Source organism: Salmo trutta, chromosome 5 (assembly GCF_901001165.1).
Source record: "Salmo trutta chromosome 5, fSalTru1.1, whole genome shotgun sequence".
Taxonomy (NCBI): domain Eukaryota; kingdom Metazoa; phylum Chordata; class Actinopteri; order Salmoniformes; family Salmonidae; genus Salmo; species Salmo trutta.
The window spans coordinates 47,387,019-47,404,623 of NC_042961.1; the positions used below are offsets into that span (position 1 = coordinate 47,387,019).

A 17,605-nucleotide genomic window follows, 5' to 3' on the forward strand; every position below is an offset into this window, starting at 1 on the left:
GATACTGAAATGTATTGGAAAACATTTATCCATATTCCACACAAACGCATATACTGTACAGCCTGGCTCAGTCCATGAATAAACGTTGTACTCAGTATATTAACTTAACACACACACACTGTAATGTCACTGGGAGTGCCTGGTTAGATCTCACATACACCATGGCAGCCTGCTAAACCAAATACACTGGCACCAGAGATCAGCTGCATCTGGAATTCTCCTTTGATTGAATTCTCAATTTCAAGTCTGTACTGTAACATCTTATAGGCTGCTGAGACATAGACCTGGCTAGCCAGGATGTTAGCTAGTTTCCTCCAGCTTTGGGCGAGCTGATCTTGTTCCTCATTGGCTGGACCCAAACCCCTGTGTGCCGACAAGGCTGTCTGATTCCACCTCGATAGAGACCACGTGGTGGCCAGGAATCATGGCTAACCCCAGCACTCTGGGCTCACCCTGGGAGAAGGAGTCTGTTGCAAGTAAGACACGCACAAAATACATTTTAAAAATGAACACGTACACAGTACATTAACGGCAATGTTACACTGTTACAAAGCAGAATATGGATATCATGTGTTTACTCCAGTCCCAGAGAGCTATAAGGTTTTTACAGCAAATAAACTAAGCAATACATTTGCTAGCTGAATCAGGTTTGTTAGTGCTGGGTTTGGACAAAACCCTGCACCCACTGCTCTGCAGGAACGGGTGAGTAGCAGTGAGCTTACTAGAGTATGTGGGCTGAGCCTAATAAGTACTGTAGTTACCTGAGGATTTGAGGAACTCCTGAGCGGACCCCAGGATGACGTTGCAGTCTCTGTCTGTGCACAGGAACAGTCCCACCAGTGTCCGTCCGTCTGTCATTCTGATTCTCATGTTTTTGTTCAGCAGGCTCTCCAGCTTCTGACGCCCTCTGGAGGAGTAAGATGACAGTTCGCCCTGCCCCTAGAAATAGGGAGAAATTAGATGATAGGACTATACTTGTAACGGAAGCATAATGGTGATACTGGGTGCATCTCAACCGTCTAAAGTGGCTTGCTCTCTTTGTAGCCTATACTTGTTAAACTTCCCCTTGGCAAGGTTGTCAAGGAGACACGACTTTCGAACACTTTATTTGCCTAGCTCTGGTCCTTGTGCATACATCGGATGTGTGCAAGCAGATCATAGTGACGTATGCGCTTGGACCAGAGCTAATTTGACGGTAAACAAAATGCTCAACATGTGTTTATTTGTATTTTGAAGAGACGACAGCTTGTACATACAGAGAAACGTTTATCGGCACTATAGCAACGTCTTTACTTTGGTAACGAAAGTATATTGAAGCCAGTCACTAGACAAAATCTGAGATATCCTCTATGAAGGAAATAAAACGATGCCAGGGTGTTGAAGCAGGCGTGTTTACCTGTACATATGAATAACGGCTGTTCAGGCTAGATTAGAGCTAACGTCGGAGAGGAAGCTACTTTAGACTATTGAAATAATGCTAGCTAGCCACGTTAACCCTTGATCATGACTCTCAGTTCCATTACATATGAGGCATCTTCTGTATGGGGGAGTTTTGTTAAGAGCCCCAACACTCAGTCTGAACATTAACACGCATAGCTTGCGGTACGGTTTTGGAAGCACAAGTACTTTATCTTTCATATCAGCAAAAAAAAAAATATATACATTGATACACACCTTTATAGGGTTCCCACACGGCCATACATCCATGTTACAGCAGGTGTTTACGGAAGACAGAAGGACCACCAGTGTTCATTTGCTATATAGCATGTTCTGAACACCTGTGTTTAATGGAAGGCTGCCAGAAACGTATTGCCACTGAAAAATACTGTTGCCTGCAACTGTGATAAAGCCGGTTAAAACAGTGTACAGCACAGGATGTTGGTGGCACTTTAATTGGGGAGGACAGGCTCGTGGTAATGGCTGGAGTGGTATTAGTGGAATAGTATGAAATAAATCAAACACTGTTTTCATATGTTTGATGCCATTCCATTTGTTCTGTTTCGGACAATATGAGCCGTCCTCCCCTCAGCAACCTCCTGTGGTGTACAGTAATAGTACATTTTGCGTTTGTGAAATGATTTTGACGAAAGTAAAGGGCTTTATGTTTCTAGAACCGTATCGCAAATGAGAATCGATTGACGTTTAGATTAAGTATTTGGCTGTTTTGGCTGCCAGATCAAGTCTTTCTCTGGGGAAAAAAACACAAGGAGTAATGTTAACGGTAGGCTCTTTAAGAGTACATCTTGGGCTACTTTAGCTTAGCTAGCGAGTGGATCCAACTTGCCCACGAAATGTATGGATCAACTATGCACGCTCTCCTTACAGTTTGGCAAAGTGAATATTATGTGTTAGAAGTGTTTCAAATACGACAATATTAAATGTATATCACCCCTACATGAGTTGATGGACCATTTTCTTCAATCATTGTTGCCATTCCACCCTTTCTTGATCGTATTTTTCTCGAGGAATTATTTCACTGTTGTACAGGCGGAAATTCGTTAGGGAATACGGTGCATTGTGGGTATTGTAGTATGCAATGTAGGTAGGTAAAGCCAGAGGTTTGGTAAAACTTTGCACCTATTTAGTTTTGGAGCATTTAATATTTCATTCAGTTAATAGAGATCATATTAAATTACAAAGTATTGTAATTCTTAATTCTATAATAAAATTGGTCAAATGTGTGTCATGATTTATTGACTGTGCAACCACTCGTGTGAGATGCAGCAAAGCTGATTTCAGTGTCGTGCTTTCTTTACCAGACGCTTCCGTGGTTACCACAGTAACGGAGCTCCAGCTGTTCGTGTGTACACTTGTTGGTACAATAGCGAGTGAGCTTGCACATAAACAAGATACGTTACTTTTTATATATCTGACATTACCTTTTATAGCTCTACATAAATTGGGTAAATTTTTGGAAGTAATACAAATGCGGCCAACCAAGTATTTCACCCCAACAGAGGTGTCCCTTCATAACACCCTTGGCGACCTGTGGGTGTCATACCTGGGCAAGGTGTACGACTTAACACCATTGGTCAATGAATTTAAAGGTAAGTTGTCGAATGCAAATAGGCTATTAGGTTACAACAGTTTAATAAATAACACACTTTTTTTCAGGGGATGTACTTCTGAAGCCTATCATTGAGTGTGCAGGAAAGGACATCAGTCACTGGTTTGACCCAAAGACAAAAGATGTGAGTGAGAAAATAATCAGACGTCTATCAAGAATGTAGCATATTTGTCTTTCTTTTTCATTATATTGATGATGAGTAGGCTAATTCCCTATTTGTATTTTCAGATTCTGACCCACATTGACCCACTATCTGGGTGTGTGAAATACTACACCCCTAGGGGGCGCTTTGTGCACGTGCCGCCTCCTTGCCCTCGTACTGACTGGACCAATGACTTTGGGCGACCCTGGTGGAGAGATACGCAATATGAGGTGGGACTACTTTCTGTCAAAACCAGGTGGATCCGCATCATCAACACCCTCACATCCCAGGAGCAGGGTCTGGAGGTAAGTCATCCTTATTCTGATCAGGGAGAATGTCATGCATAGATCATAAGAGGCTGCATATGTACATGACACATGTATACATGTGTTATCATACTAATCTCACAAAGCAAGACACCATCCCCTGGCAAGTGGGGCTAGTGCCATACATAGATATCATAAATGCTGCATGCATGTATTATACATATGCTATAGATATGCACGCATCATACCAACATCATTCTGCACACATACATGTCACCTTCATGCATACATGCACCATTTATACGTAACCATCATGCATACTATTGTAGCTGTTCAAGCCTTATCCTCCCACCTCCCCCTCAACCGCCTTATCAGCAAGCAGTCTATTATGAGTGTATCCATTCAGCTGGCACTGTTTCACACACACTGCATAATATCACTGACTGGAACACAGGTGCTGTGTCTCCCTTACTCTGTGTGTCACTGGCTGAATAAAATATGGGTTATCACACTGCACTCTAGGGAGCCCTGGCCTGCATGTGACTAGCTTCCAAAGGGACCAAAAGGACACTGGGAGGGGGAGTGAGTAGCACAGTAGTGCAGTATGTCACTGTCAAGCGCTGGGGGGTTTGTGAGCAAGTCCTGGCTTGGTTCGCTCATTCCCCCCGCAGCCCACACAAACAAACACACAACACACTCACACCCACAGCAGAGCATGCCTCTCCTCTCCAGCGCGGTGGGAAAGCAGGCTTTCCCGCCAACCTGCCCCAGCTGGCACTAGTAATCTTCTACTGGGCCAGAAGCTTAGTGTGGGTGTTTCACACAGTCAGACACATGCTCTCTCTCTCTGATACAGTCACAAATACTCACGCACACACCACACACAAATCCCCCCCCCCCCCCCTCCCCCACACACACACACACACACACACTTTCTGGTTCTTGGCAAGTGTGCCCATTGCACCCTGCATAAACAACTTATTATTCTATTTTTTGGGGGGGCTCCTGGAAGCCAAGCTAGAGTGGTTTAACGGCTAGTTGCAAAACATGCCCATAGCCCACATAATGAGTTTCAGGTGGAAAAACAATGGAAAATATATATTTTTACTATTAAAATACAATGGCTGATGACATTGACTGATCATACCTATAGGTTCTAGATCTGAAACAGCTGCAACAGATTTCAGCTGCAGTCAATATATCCCCTGGGAAGTCAGGAACTACTGTACATGGGTTGGAAAAGTAAAAGAAGAAAAAAACTGCAACTTCTCCCTCCTCTCTCTCTTTCCCCAGGTGTGTTCCGAGGAGACCTTGAATGAGATTCTCCAGCGGTACCTCCGCTACAACTCTCACGCCGCCAGCTACACTTGGAAGCACAACTGTGTCAACTTGGACATGAGTAGAACGCTGGAGGCGAACGGCATCCCCGACGAGGACGAGGACTTCTACAACACACGCATGGACCGCGACCTCTTCTCCCAGTCCATCTGCCTATACTTCAACGACGACCTCACTGAACTTTGACCCCATATGTAAGGATGTTAGAAAATGGTGGTGAGCAATACAAGCAGACAATCTATTAAAATGTTGACTCACAAAATACATTTTCTGTATGTGTTATTTGTTTGCGTTATGATATTGTTGTAGCAATTTTATTATAGCCAATTTAACCCAAAAAGGACTTGAACTGGTAACCTCACAATTAACCTGTTCCTTTCCTGTCATTCTATCCCAGTGTCATCCTTTTGTCATTCCTTCAAAGCTTCTTGCATCTTTACAATAGGCCTACATAAATTCATGCCAACATTCTACATAAAATAGCATAGTAACCATGGTAATTGTTTATGTGATATTCAACAGCGCCTTTGTGGCTCTGCTGGGTTAAGATTTCCAGTTGGGCAGGAAACCAAATCTACTATAATAGTAGCAATATCAGGTTTAGTCAGTCTGATATATAACATCAAATCAAATTTTATTGGTCACATACACATGGTTAGCAGATGTTATTGCGAGTGTAGCGAAATGTTATCCATAGTTCTATTAATCAGTGACCTGTCATTGTTACCAATATCTAGGCTATTTATCATTATTCACAATTAGACACACATTTTTTACTCTAAAATGTGCATACTGTATGTATGTATGGCTGACCATAGACCCCTTTGTCAAAGCTGAGCTGCCTGAAGGGAGACCAACCATTGTCTGACTACTAGAGGTTCCCATGGCCTTACTGCCACCTATATCAAAGGGACTCTAGTGAAAGTGTGCAAGATGATTTTAAAATGTATCCTCTTTCATTTTAATGCTTTCAGAATGTTGAAAAAAATATATTCAATTTCTATTATTATTATCAAATAATCTCCAGTTGAAAAAAATGCCAGTTTGCACATTGCATAGATTTTTCTCCCTACCACAAGTGGTTAATTTTTAAGCAATCCAATCTGATGTAAATCTGGGCATGGCTGCGGCAGATTTTCCCAACCCCCCCACTCTCAAGCTACCTCCCCGACTCTCTCTCGCACACGTATCATTTTATACCACGGTGGGGGCCTTTAAGAATATTAAGGTGGCCATATTTGATAGATTTGTATCGCGTTTTTCAGTGCAGAAAGGGAGTTTTGTTGCGTGTGATCTAGAGACAGTTAGCTGGCATGGCTGATCATGGGGTGCAGTAACATTACAAGCAGTCAAACACCCCCTTTCTTGTTTCTTGTAACAATGTACATGTTTTTTGAGGAGGGAGGGGTGCGCGGAGAGAGGCAGAGAGAGAGAAAAGAAGAGGGGGGAGCGTTCTGCAATAATATAGTCAGCCATTTTTTATGTAAGGGGATTTTTCTTATTGGGGGGGTTGTTAAAAAATAAATATAAGAGCGGCCATCTTTGTTTCCCTGCCTTGTAGTGTAAAATATTCCAAAACGGCCCCCACTTTTTTCTGGTGAATATTTGAATATTAAATAAATATCATAATTCCGGAGGGTTTCTGATTTCGAGGACGGAGCCGATGACAGGAATATAATGTCCTCTCCTCTCCGGTCCTGTGAGGAAGACCAGGGCATGTTGGTTAATTCCGAGGGAGTGGATTTTGATGAAGAAGACGAGGACGACGGAGATCTAGACGAAAACGCAAGCGACATAAACTCGCCGGCGGCGCCTCGAGAAACTGCAACACTAGCCGCGCCAGGTAGGCTATATTAGCAACAGTCGAAAGAGACACTGGCGAAAGACTCGGGAGCGCGCACACAAAATAGAAACACATACGCCATATTTTTTTTAAAAGTACGCCAGGACGCCCTGTGCGGCTCATCTCAATAGTTATCTGTTGCTGCAATATAATTAGTTGCGCGCCCGTTGCTCCAAAGGATAGCGCAGCTTTGAAATAGAAAGAGTTGGGAAGATTCCAACTTATAAACAATTCCACAAAGTTGATCCTCCTCAACGTTGCTTTTCATCCAGACAATGCTGCCATATTCATAGATGTAAATAATATCTCAATGTTAATAGGTCGATGTGAAGTGTACATCTCACGACATCACTGGCAGAAAACATGGACTCCCCAGCAATAAGCTTTCTGATTGTGATCTTTAGAATAGTGCTGTGATGTCTGTTCCCGAGGCGTGAGCGTTAAAACCGGATGATAGAGTAAGTGCTGGTATGACAGTGTAAATAAACTTGCCTCCTACCCCATGACGGTCTCCACTGTCATACTGACAGGGACGGTTCATGATAGGACACTGACGCTCTACTCCCAAGTTCTGAATAGAACCGTTATGTGTAGCCTACAGGGCTTTTGTTCCCACTGTCTTTTCGATGTCATACCAGACTAACACATGTAACACGTAGGCCTATAATACACAAAGCCTAGAAACTATACTGTGAAGCCTAATTAAAGAAAGGACTTGCCTACAACAATTTCATGTGAAAAATACGATCAACAGAAATCTTATTTTACTCCAAATAAGTTTTTTTTGTTGAGGGATTACAGATTTGGCCTACCTGGTTCCACACCATGAACATGTTTACATTTTAATTAATACAATTACATTAATTTGCATGTATTCAATAGTGACATCAGATATTGCATATAATGATTTTGGGATATTCAACAAGGGACATTTTAGCATCACTCTGAACTACTAGCCTAAACTATGTCGCCTGTCTCGAGACAAGAGCCGCGTATCAATTAGTGCGCTTCCCGCAGCGGCTCTAAACCCCCCGCGGCCTGCGCTGGCGGTTGTTGCTGTTGTGGCTGGGACTCAGGTGTTGGAATTAATTGCGAAGAAGTAGGGTAGGGAGTCGTTTGAGTTCATCCTTTCGAGACAGACTGGCTTGCGGCCTCAGAATCACCGAGCCCCGCGTGATGCTAATGCCGCCCCTGGCTGCACTCTGCAGCAGAAATATGCGGAGACCTTGTCTGGGCGCGCGCTGCGTGTTGTTGCCCTACCAACAAAGACACCATTAAATCGAACTAATTTCTACCAAGTGCAATGGCGGCCGCAAGCGATAGTTTTTTTGGTGATGTTTTTCCCCCCCTTCTCTTCATCCCCCTGACAAAACATAGGCTTCACTCTCCAATAGGGTAGGGTGCTGTCTCACTTTTTGCCAGGGGAAAAACTTGAATACAGGGATGAACGTCTCATTATCACTTACTGACCCTCAAAATGTGGGATGTCGTGTCTTCGAAATACATCTATTACATGTTTGATTGGATTTTATTGTCCCAATTCATTATTGCGGGAAATATATATTGCCATGGACATAACGTTTTAGAAGCCCTAAAGCACTGTGTAACATGTAGCCTACATAAGGCCTTACTTTCATATGTCTCAGACTCACATTTTCAATGCCACCATGAACAACATTCTTGTGTGTTGTGAGGCATTCATTAACAAATTAGCCAGATATGGATTTGGTTTTCACTGAACTGATACCAAGCTGCTGTCAATTCCACTTATCAGTCAAACTCACTGACTGGAACTAATTCAGCATGTCACAATTCAGTCAATCTCGAAGGTTGTGTTAAGACACTACTCTCCCATATGACACATTTGGTGTCAACGCACACATGACAGTGTGTTGGTGAGAGGCTGTTGTTGTGCTTAATTGTGTTCAGAAGTGATTAGATCGACAATTCAAAGCCTTCAAAGATGATTATAGTCAATATCATTTAGTCACATCTCTCTCTTTCTCTCTTCCATCCCCAGTAGAGGAAGAAAGGGAAGCATCAGACAGGGCCAGTCTAGGGAGGAAGAAACGAGGGCCCAAGAAGAAGAAGGAGACAAAGAAGAAGGAGAAAGAGAAAGAAGGAAAACCGGTTAAAGCCAAAAAACGGAAAAAGATTGTAAGCTTCTCGATCATTATGGTCCATCTACCGCCATACATTCTGATGACACGTCATTCTATTTCATTTGCTTAATTGAAGTCATAGTTTTTTTCTATCTGTGACATTACATATTGATTGAGCATCCTCACCCTCTCTTTTCTGTTCTTTCTCTCTTCCTCACTTTCCCTCTCTTCCCTTTTCTCCTCTCCCCCTCTCAGGAAAGTGATGTAGAGAGAGACTCGGAGCGAGAGAGAGATTATGGTGAGAACTCCGACAGCGCAGCGAGTGACTTCTCTAGCGAGAAAAAGAAGAAGAAGAAACACAAGGAAAAGAAGGAGAAGAAAACCAAGAAGAAGAAAAAAGATGAGGGGGACAGCACGCACGAGGAGACAACAAAGGTAAGAAGAACACAACAAGAAAGTGCAATTGTTGTTGTTGTTTTGCTTCATTTTTTACACATTCTGATGGCTCAAGTCGTCCAGCTCTCTGACTGGTTGTTTCTCTCCTGCAGCCAATAGAGCAGAAGACGTCGGCCCAGCTGGCTATGGACTGGGGTCTGGAGGATGTGGATCATAAATTCACTGAAGACGATTACCGCACACTCACCAACTACAAAGCCTTCAGCCAGTCCATGAGGTACAGTTGGCCTGCTGTAGTGATTAACTGTCAGCGAGATGACTCAATGAATTATTGTTTATTTCAGTTGTGTAGTTCACTACCAACCGTGGAACAATTCCCTCCATTCACAATCCCTCAGAAACAACAATTTCTAGTTCAAGTTTATTTTCAAGTTCAAGATATTTGCCACTGTTCAAAATCAATTGTCATTACTTTTCTGTACATCAAACACTCAGCTCTTCTTCCTCACCTTCCTCTTCGTCTTCCCAGGCCCATGATCGCCAAGAAGAACCCTAAGATCCCCATGTCTAAGATGATGACCATCCTGGGGGTCAAGTGGAGGGAGTTCAGCTCCAACAACCCCTTCAAGGGCTCCGGTGCTGCAGCCGTGGCAGCTGCAGCCGCCGCCGCCGCCATCGCCGTCGCCGAGCAGGTCTCCGCGGCAACCCCATCCCCGGAGCCGCCTCCACCCCGGAAGCAGCCCCAACCCCCACGGCCGCCCCCCCCGCCGCCACCCCCGCCTCCCCCGCTCCGCAAGGCCAAGACCAAAGAGGGCAAAGGTCAGAGGATGAGAGAGAAGGGTGGAGTGGTGAAGTGGTGGAGTGTAGCATGAATTGCAAGGACTGATTGAATTAAAATGGAATTGGTCCCAAATTGTTGTCTGGACCCTCAGACATTTCACATTTTTGTTGTAGCCCTGAACTGGCACACCTGATGCAATTCGTCAAGGGTTTGGGAGATAGTCGACTAATTTAATCTGGTGTGCCAGTTTAGGGCTAGAACAAATATGTGAAACGTCTGAGGACCCCGAGGAGAGGTTTGGGAAATCCCGCGCTAGAGCACTAGTAGAAATCTTGACTTCACACTGTCCCTGTTTCTCAGGCCCTGGGTATAAAAAGAGTCGCAGTAAGAGTCCTCGTGTTCTGGCTGAGAGGAAGAAGGCGGTGGCAGCAGCAGTAGCGGCTTCAGTAGCTAAAGCCAAGAAGATGTCCCCCATACGCATAAAACTGGGGGCCTTAGGCAACAAGAGGAAGAAGAGCAGCTCTGTAAGTATTATAATGCTGTGAATTTGGATCTATAGATGTGCTGTGTAGGCCAATGTATGTGGAGCATGCTGTTGTATGAGAGACGAAAGATCGATGTTTCTGTCCTCTCCTCCTCTCTCTCTCTCTCTTTCTCTCTCTCAATTCAATTTAATTCAATTCAAGGGCTTTATTGACATGGGAAACATATGTTTTGTCACAAGCGTCGATGAAAGGGGACCAAAGCGCAGCGGGTATAGTGCTCATCTTCTTTTATTATCGTAATAAAGTGAACACTTAAACACAATTAATAAACCGACAATCAACAGTTCCGTAAGGTTCTCAGACTATACAGGAACCATCCACCCACAACCCACAGGAAAAAAAAACAGGCTGCCTAAGTATGGCTTCCAATCAGAGACAACTAACGACACCTGCCTCTGATTGGAAACCATACTCGGCCACACATGGAAAAAGAAACATAGAAATAGAAAACTAGAAACAAAATCCCCTAGAACCAAAAAACCCCAAAGCACACAAAACAAACACCCCCTGCCACACCCTGACCATACTACAATGACAAATGACCCCTTTACTGGTCAGGATGTGACATGTTTACATTGCCAAAGCAAGTGAAATAGATCAAAAACAAAAGTGAAACAAACAATAAAAAATGTACAGTAAACATTACACTCACAAAAGTTCCAAAATAATAAAGATATTTCATATTATGTGCAAATAGTTAAAGTACCAAAGGGAAAATAAATAAACATAAATATGGGTTGTATTTACAATGGTGTTTGTTCTTCACTGGTTGCCCTTTTCTTGTGGCAACAGGTCACATATCTTGCTGCTGTGATGGCACACTGTGGTAATTAACCAAATAGATATGGGAGTTTATCAAAATTGGGTTTGTTTTCAAATTCTTTGTTGGTGTGTATAATCTGAGGGAAATATGTTTCTCTAATATGGTCACACATTTGGCAGGAGGTTAGGAAGTGCAGCTCAGTTTCCACCTCATTTTGTGGGCAGTGTGCACATAGCCTGTCTTCTCTTGAGAGCCAGGTCTGCCTACGGCGGCCTTTCTCAATAGCAAGGCTTTGCTCACTGAGTGTGTACATAGTCAAAGCTTTCCTTCTATTTTGGGTCAGTCACAGTGGTCAGGTATTCTGCCACTGTGTACTCTCTGTTTAGGGCCAAATAGCATTCTAGGTTGCTCTGTTTTTTTTGTTGTTAATTCTTTCCAATGTGTCAAGTAGTTATCTTTTTGTTTTCTCATGATTTGGTTGGGTCTAATTTTGTTGCTGTCCTGGGGCTCTGCAGGGACTGTTTTTGTTTGTGAACAGAGCCCCAGGGCCAGCTTGCTTAGGGGACTCTTCTCCAGGTTCATCTCTCTGTAGGGGATGGTTTTGTTATGGAAGGTTTGAGAATCACTTCCTATTGGGTTGTTGTAGATGGCTCTTTTCTGGATTTTGATAATTAGCGGGTATCGATCTAATTCTCCTCTGCATGCATTATTTGGTGTTTTACATTGTACACAGAGGATATTTTTGCAGAATTCTGCATGCAGAGTCTGTCTCTCTCTCTTTATATATGTATTTATTTATTTATTTATTTATTTATTTATTTATATATACAGTTGAAGTCGGAAGTTTACATACACTTAGGTTGGAGTCATTAAACTCGTTTTTCAACCACTCCACAAATTTCTTGTTGAAGAAACTATAGTTTTGGCAAGTCGGTTAGGACACCTACTGTGTGCATGACACAAGTAATTTTTCCAACAATTGTTTACAGACAGATTATTTCACTTATAATTCACTGTATCACAATTCCAGTGGGACAGAAGTTTACTGTGCCTTTTACTGTGCCTTTAAACAGCTTGGAATATTCCAGAAAATGATGTCATGGCTTTTGAAGCTTCTGATAGGCTAATTGACATCATTTGAGTCAATTGGAGGTGTACCTGGGGATGTATTTCAAGACCTACCTTTAAACTCAGTGCCTCTTTGCTTGACATCATGGGAAAATCAAAATAAATCAGCCAAGACCTCAAAAATATTTGTAGACCTCCACAAGTCTGGTTCATCCTTGGGAGCAATTTTACAAATGCCTGAAGGGACCACGTTCATCTGTACAATAGTACGCAAGTATAAACACCATGGGACCACGCAGCCGTCATACCACTCAGGAAGGAGACGCGTTTTGTCTCCTAGAGAGGAACGTACTTTGTTGCGAAAGTGCAAATCAATCCCAGAACAACAGCAAAGGACCTTGTGAAGATGCTGGAGGAAACAGGTACAAAAGTATCTATATCCCCAGTAAAACGAGTTCTATATCGACATAACCTGAAAGGCCGCTCAGCCAGGAAGAAGCCACTGCTCCAAGACCGCCATAAAAAAGCCAGACTATGGTTTGCAACTGCACATGGGGACAAAGATCGTACTTTTTGGAGAAATGTCCTGTGATCTGATGAAACAAAAATAGAACTGTTTGGCCATCATGACCATTGTTATGTTTGGAGGAAAAAGGGGGCGGCATGCAAGCCGAAGAACACCATCCCAACCGTGATGCACAGGGGGGGCAGCATCATGTAGTGGGGGTGCTTTGCTGCAGGAGGGACTGGTGCACTTCACAAAATAGATGGCATCATGAGGATGGGAAATTATGTGGATATATTGAAGCAACGTCTCAAGACATCAGTCAGGAAGTTAAAGCTTGGTCGCAAATGGGTCTTCCAAATGACCCCAAGCATACTTCTAAAGTTGTGGCAAAATAGCTTAAGGACAACAAAGTCAAGATATTGGAGTGGCCATCACAAAGCCCTCACCTCAATCCTATAGAAAATTTGTGGGCAGAAGTGAAAAAGTGTGTGCGAGCAAGGATGCCTTACAAACCTGATTCAGTTACACCAGCTCTGTCAGGAGGAATGGGCCAAAGTTCACCCAACTTATTGTGGGAAGCTTGTGAAAGGCTACCCAAAACGTTTGACCCAAGTTAAACAATTTAAAGGCAATGCTACTAAATACTAATTGAGTGTATGTCAACTTCTGACCCATTGGGAATGTGATGAAAGAAATAAAAGCTGAAATAAATAATTCTCTCTACTATTATTCTGACATTTCACATTCTTAAAATAAAGTGGTGACCCTAACTGACTTAAGACAGGGAATTTTTACTATAATTAAATGTCAGGAATTGTGGAAAAACTGAGTTTAAATGTATTTGGCTAAGGTGTATGTAAACTTCCGACTTCAACCTTATATTGTATATAATAAACTCAGCAAAAAAAGAAACGTCCTCTCACTGTCAACTGCGTTTATTTTCAGCAAACTTAACGTGTAAATATTTGTATGAACATAACAAGATTCAACAACTGAGACATAAACTGAACTAGTTCCACAGACATGTGACTAGCAGAAATGGAATAATGTGTCCCTGAACAAACGGGGGTCAAAATCAAAAGTAACTGTCAGTATATGGTGTGGCCACCAGCTGCATTAAGTACTGCAGTGCATCTCCTCCTCATGGACTGCACCATATTTGCCAGTTCTTGCTGTGAGATGTTACCCCACTCTTCCACCAAGGCACCTGCAAGTTCCCGGACATTTCTGGGGGGAATGGACCTAGCCCTCACCCTCCGATCCAACAGTTCCCAGACATGCTCAATTGGATTGAGATCCGGGCTCTTGGCTGGCCATGGCAGAACACTGACATTCCTGTCTTGCAGGAAATCCGCACAGAATGAGCAGTATGGCTGGTGGCATTGTCATGCTGGAAGGTCATGTCAGGATGAGCCTGCAGGAAGGGTACCACATGAGGGAGAAGGATGTCTTCCCTGTAACGCACAGCGTTGAGATTGCCTGTAATGACAACAAGCTCAGTGCGATAATGCTGTGGCACACCGCCCCAGACCATGACGGACCCTCCACCTCCAAATCGATCCCGCTCCAGAGTACAAGCCTCGGTGTAACGCTCATTCCTTCAACGATAAACGCGAATCCGACCATCACCCATGGTGAGACCGAACTGCATCTCGTCAGTGAAGAGCCATTTTTGCCAGTCCTGTCTTGTCCAGCGACGATGTCTGGTGAGGACCTGCCTTACAACAGGCCTACAAGCCCTCAGTCCAGCCTCTCTCAGCCTATTGCGGAACGTCTGAGCACTGATGGAGGGATTATGCGTTCCTGGTGTAACTCTGGCAGTTGTTGTTGGCATCCTGTACCTGTCCCGCAGGTGTGATGTTCAGATGTACCGATTCTGTGCAGGTGTTGTTACTCGTGGTCTGCCACTGCGAGGACGATCAGCTGTCCGTCCTGTCTCCCTGTAGCTCTGTCTTAGGCGTCTCACAGTACGGACATTGCAATTTATTGCCCTGGCCACATCTGCAGTCCTCATGCCTCCTTGCAGCATGCCTAAGGCATGTTCACGCAGATGGGTAGGGACACTGGGCATCTTTGTTTTGGTGTTTTTCAGAGTCAGTAGAAAGGCCTCTTTAGTGTCCTAAGTTTTCATAACTGTGTCGTGTCTTTGGGGTACCATTAAACTGAAGACATGTTTATCAATTAACTCCCTGTAATTATTATCACGCGATTAAACTGATTAATCGTTTAATTGTAATTAACTAGGAGATCGGGGCACCAAGGAGAATATTCAGATTACAAAGTTATAATTTTCCTAATATAACTTTCCTATATTATAATATAGGCCGATTATCTTCTGGTTTAAATGGTGTATTTTACCTCGCGTTCAGTCTCATTCCAAACGTCGCAAATTGTTGTATCTGCACGAACCCAGTCTTTACTAAAATCATCCATACATCAATTGTCTTAAAATCATTTATTTACTACACTAAGTAATCAACAGAAAACATACAAACAGTAATTATCGTCACAAAGGATTGGTATGGTGTAATGTGCCCTAATGGCTAACAGGCATGGCTGGTCTGTTAGACAATGGGTCATAAACGGTCAGCTGAGGAGGTACACAGAGTTCATCAATATTAACAATTGACAATTGAAGGCTCACTCATTCGGGAACAATTGCAATCAATATATATTTACGCTCAGTGTCGTCGGGATCCTTGTTCGAGCGTCGTTCTGATGGAGAGTTCTCTCTCTCTCTCTCTCTCTCGGTTAGAATGGATCTTTCAAAGCGACATTCATTAATGTCATCATAGAATGGTTGTTTCGTTGTTCTTCGCGTTCGATGATATAATTTACTTAGCTGCAGACTAATAATTAATATCAAAGACTTGTTCTTATTCTGTCGGTCTCAATAATCTAAAAGTTAACCACGTGGTATAGTTCACTTTCAGTAGAGGAATTGGATGGTAAAACCTATTGGCCATGGAGTGGAGGCCTGGTCTGAAGAAATGTAAATCAGGGTATAGTTTTATAGTGACCCTTGAACAGGCTTGTCAAATGACGCCTGGTCCTGTCTGTGTCCCTTGGGGGGCGTGCCGATGGCTGAGTGAAGCTTGGTACAGAAATCCAATTCTATCACATTAACATCAGTACATAGCATCTCAATGTATTACAAATAGCTTTATCCTTATTAATACATTTTATACAACCATTATGATGCAAGTCTCATCGCTGAGGCTATTATATAAACAGTTTTATGGTAATATGGCTATATTGTCTCTTCTGAGTATCACAAAATTGTACCAAGCGGACCAGTTTGTAGCTGGATTCTTCACCAATCTTCCATACCTTCTCCAGTACACACATGTCGCTCGGTTCTCCAATTCTATGAGTTGGAAGAATTTCCTTTGTCTCTCTATGAAACAACGTGGTAGGAGATTCTCCTCTTAGAGTTTTTACAACCCTTTCACACAGGGCCTGGGTTGGGGGGAAGGTAGGTTGGGGGATGGTACAAAGGGGAGGGGGCCAACTGTCCTCCCTGTACCCAAAGAGGCCAACGTCATGACAACTGTGACCTTAATTGCCTACGGTCTGTAAGCTGTTAATGTCTTAACGACCGTTCAACAGGTGCTTGTTCATTAACAATCATGGGAAACAGTGTTTAAACCCTTTACAATGAAGATCTGTGAAGTTATTTGGATTTTTAAAATTATCTTTGAATGACAGCGTCCTGAAAAAGGGACATTTCTTTTTTTGCCGAGTTTATGTATATATCTAACTCCATCCCTTCCTATCAGAGTTGTGATGATGTTGATGAGGAGGACTCGCTGCAGGAGGACTCCAGTGTCCACAGCTCCTCGGTCCGCTCCGACAGCTCCTCCCAGGTCAAGAAGAACAAGAGAGGACGTCCGGCCAAGAAGAATAAGAAAAGTAAACAAAATGTTCCTTAAAAAAAAGTTATAAACTCTGAATCTGTTTGACTTATGCTCAGTATGTGATGTCTCTCTGTCTTTTCTCCTTCTCCCTCTCTGTCACCCCCCCTCTTATCCCGTTCCCTTTTCCCTCCTCATTTTTCCCGCCCCAATTTCTCTCTCTCTCTCTCTCTCTCTCTCTCTCTCTCTCTCTCTCTCTCTCTCTCTCTCTCTCTCTCTCTCTCTCGCAGTGCTGGATGAGGGTGAGGTGGAGGGGGATGGTTATGAGACAGACCACCAGGACTACTGTGAGGTGTGCCAGCAGGGAGGGGAGATCATTCTGTGTGACACCTGTCCTAGGGCCTACCACCTGGTCTGTCTGGAGCCTGAGCTGGAGAAGGCCCCCGAGGGCAAGTGGAGTTGCCCCCACTGTGTGAGTACCGTACCGTAATCCTCAAAGTTGGTGTTAATAATCCTCAAGTCTGCCTATTTGACTGATTGTTTATGTCAGCATTACAGACAGAGCTGCGTGTAATGCTACTTTTAGTGTGTACTCTATTCACAGAGAGCTTTCGGGAAAGTATTCAGACCCCTTGACTTTTTACACATTTTGTTACGTTACAGCCTTATTCTAAAATGGATTAAATCGTCCCCCCCCCCTCAATCTACACACAATACCCCATAATGACAAAGAAAAAAATGTTTTTTTAGACATTTTTGCTAAATAAATTATTTAAAAAACCCGGAAATATCACATTTACAGTTGAAGTAGGAAGTTTACATACACCTTAGCCAAAGACATTTAAACTCAGTTTTTCACAATTCCTGACATTTAATCCAAGTAAAAATGCCCAGTTTTAGGTCAGTTAGGATTACCACTTTATTTTAAGAAC

General features: G+C 43.2%; 3 protein-coding genes across 9 annotated transcripts in view; 2 read left to right on the top strand and 1 right to left on the bottom strand.

The window, feature by feature from the left end:
* On the bottom strand, nucleotides 1-2,472 carry LOC115194292 (N-alpha-acetyltransferase 38, NatC auxiliary subunit). 2 transcript variants are annotated; one of them, XM_029753901.1, is made up of 4 exons: nucleotides 2,396-2,466; nucleotides 1,675-1,838; nucleotides 762-939; nucleotides 328-467 (listed from the first exon to the last, which is right to left on the bottom strand). In XM_029753901.1, the coding sequence occupies exons 2-4, from the start codon at nucleotides 1,705-1,707 to the stop codon at nucleotides 343-345; spliced, it is 336 nt and encodes a 111-aa protein (XP_029609761.1). In that variant the 5' UTR covers nucleotides 1,708-1,838; nucleotides 2,396-2,466; the 3' UTR covers nucleotides 328-342. The 2 variants fall into 2 exon arrangements, with proteins under 2 accessions (XP_029609760.1, XP_029609761.1); XM_029753900.1 differs by lacking the exon at nucleotides 1,675-1,838 and having other exon boundaries at nucleotides 1-467; nucleotides 2,396-2,472.
* Nucleotides 2,473-2,721: 249 nt separating this feature from the next.
* Nucleotides 2,722-5,077, top strand: cyb5d1 (cytochrome b5 domain containing 1). Its single transcript, XM_029753899.1, has 4 exons — nucleotides 2,722-3,047; nucleotides 3,115-3,191; nucleotides 3,296-3,514; nucleotides 4,769-5,077. The coding sequence occupies exons 1-4, from the start codon at nucleotides 2,927-2,929 to the stop codon at nucleotides 4,997-4,999; spliced, it is 648 nt and encodes a 215-aa protein (XP_029609759.1). The 5' UTR covers nucleotides 2,722-2,926; the 3' UTR covers nucleotides 5,000-5,077.
* A 1,243-nt stretch (nucleotides 5,078-6,320) lies between these two features.
* The window catches only part of chd3 (chromodomain helicase DNA binding protein 3), a 60,560-nt gene continuing 49,275 nt past the window's right edge, over nucleotides 6,321-17,605 (top strand). For 5 of the 6 annotated variants that reach the window (XM_029753908.1, XM_029753902.1, XM_029753905.1 and 2 more), the window contains exons 1-8: nucleotides 6,321-6,656; nucleotides 8,677-8,813; nucleotides 9,014-9,193; nucleotides 9,307-9,431; nucleotides 9,684-9,973; nucleotides 10,296-10,459; nucleotides 16,599-16,731; nucleotides 16,964-17,145. In XM_029753908.1, the coding sequence (XP_029609768.1) occupies nucleotides 6,491-6,656; nucleotides 8,677-8,813; nucleotides 9,014-9,193; nucleotides 9,307-9,431; nucleotides 9,684-9,973; nucleotides 10,296-10,459; nucleotides 16,599-16,731; nucleotides 16,964-17,145 (1,377 nt within the window). In that variant the 5' untranslated portion in view covers nucleotides 6,321-6,490. The remainder of the gene's footprint in view (nucleotides 6,657-8,676; nucleotides 8,814-9,013; nucleotides 9,194-9,306; nucleotides 9,432-9,683; nucleotides 9,974-10,295; nucleotides 10,460-16,598; nucleotides 16,732-16,963; nucleotides 17,146-17,605) is intronic. The other variant, XM_029753904.1, reaches the window with a different exon arrangement.

Excerpts from the sequence above, each read along its gene's own strand:
- LOC115194292 (XM_029753900.1), bottom strand. The coding sequence starts at position 2,434 with ATGGCAACAATGATTGAAGAAAATGGTCCATCAACTCAT. Across the intron at positions 940-2,395 it reads AAAATGGTCCATCAACTCAT|GGGCAGGGCGAACTGTCATC; the intron begins GTAGGGGTGATA and ends CCCTATTTCTAG. Across the intron at positions 468-761 it reads GGAGTTCCTCAAATCCTCAG|ACTCCTTCTCCCAGGGTGAG; the intron begins GTAACTACAGTA and ends TACTTGCAACAG.
- cyb5d1 (XM_029753899.1), top strand. The coding sequence starts at position 2,927 with ATGCGGCCAACCAAGTATTTCACCCCAACAGAGGTGTCCCTTCATAAC. Across the intron at positions 3,192-3,295 it reads TTGACCCAAAGACAAAAGAT|ATTCTGACCCACATTGACCC; the intron begins GTGAGTGAGAAA and ends TTGTATTTTCAG. Across the intron at positions 3,515-4,768 it reads CCCAGGAGCAGGGTCTGGAG|GTGTGTTCCGAGGAGACCTT; the intron begins GTAAGTCATCCT and ends CTCTTTCCCCAG.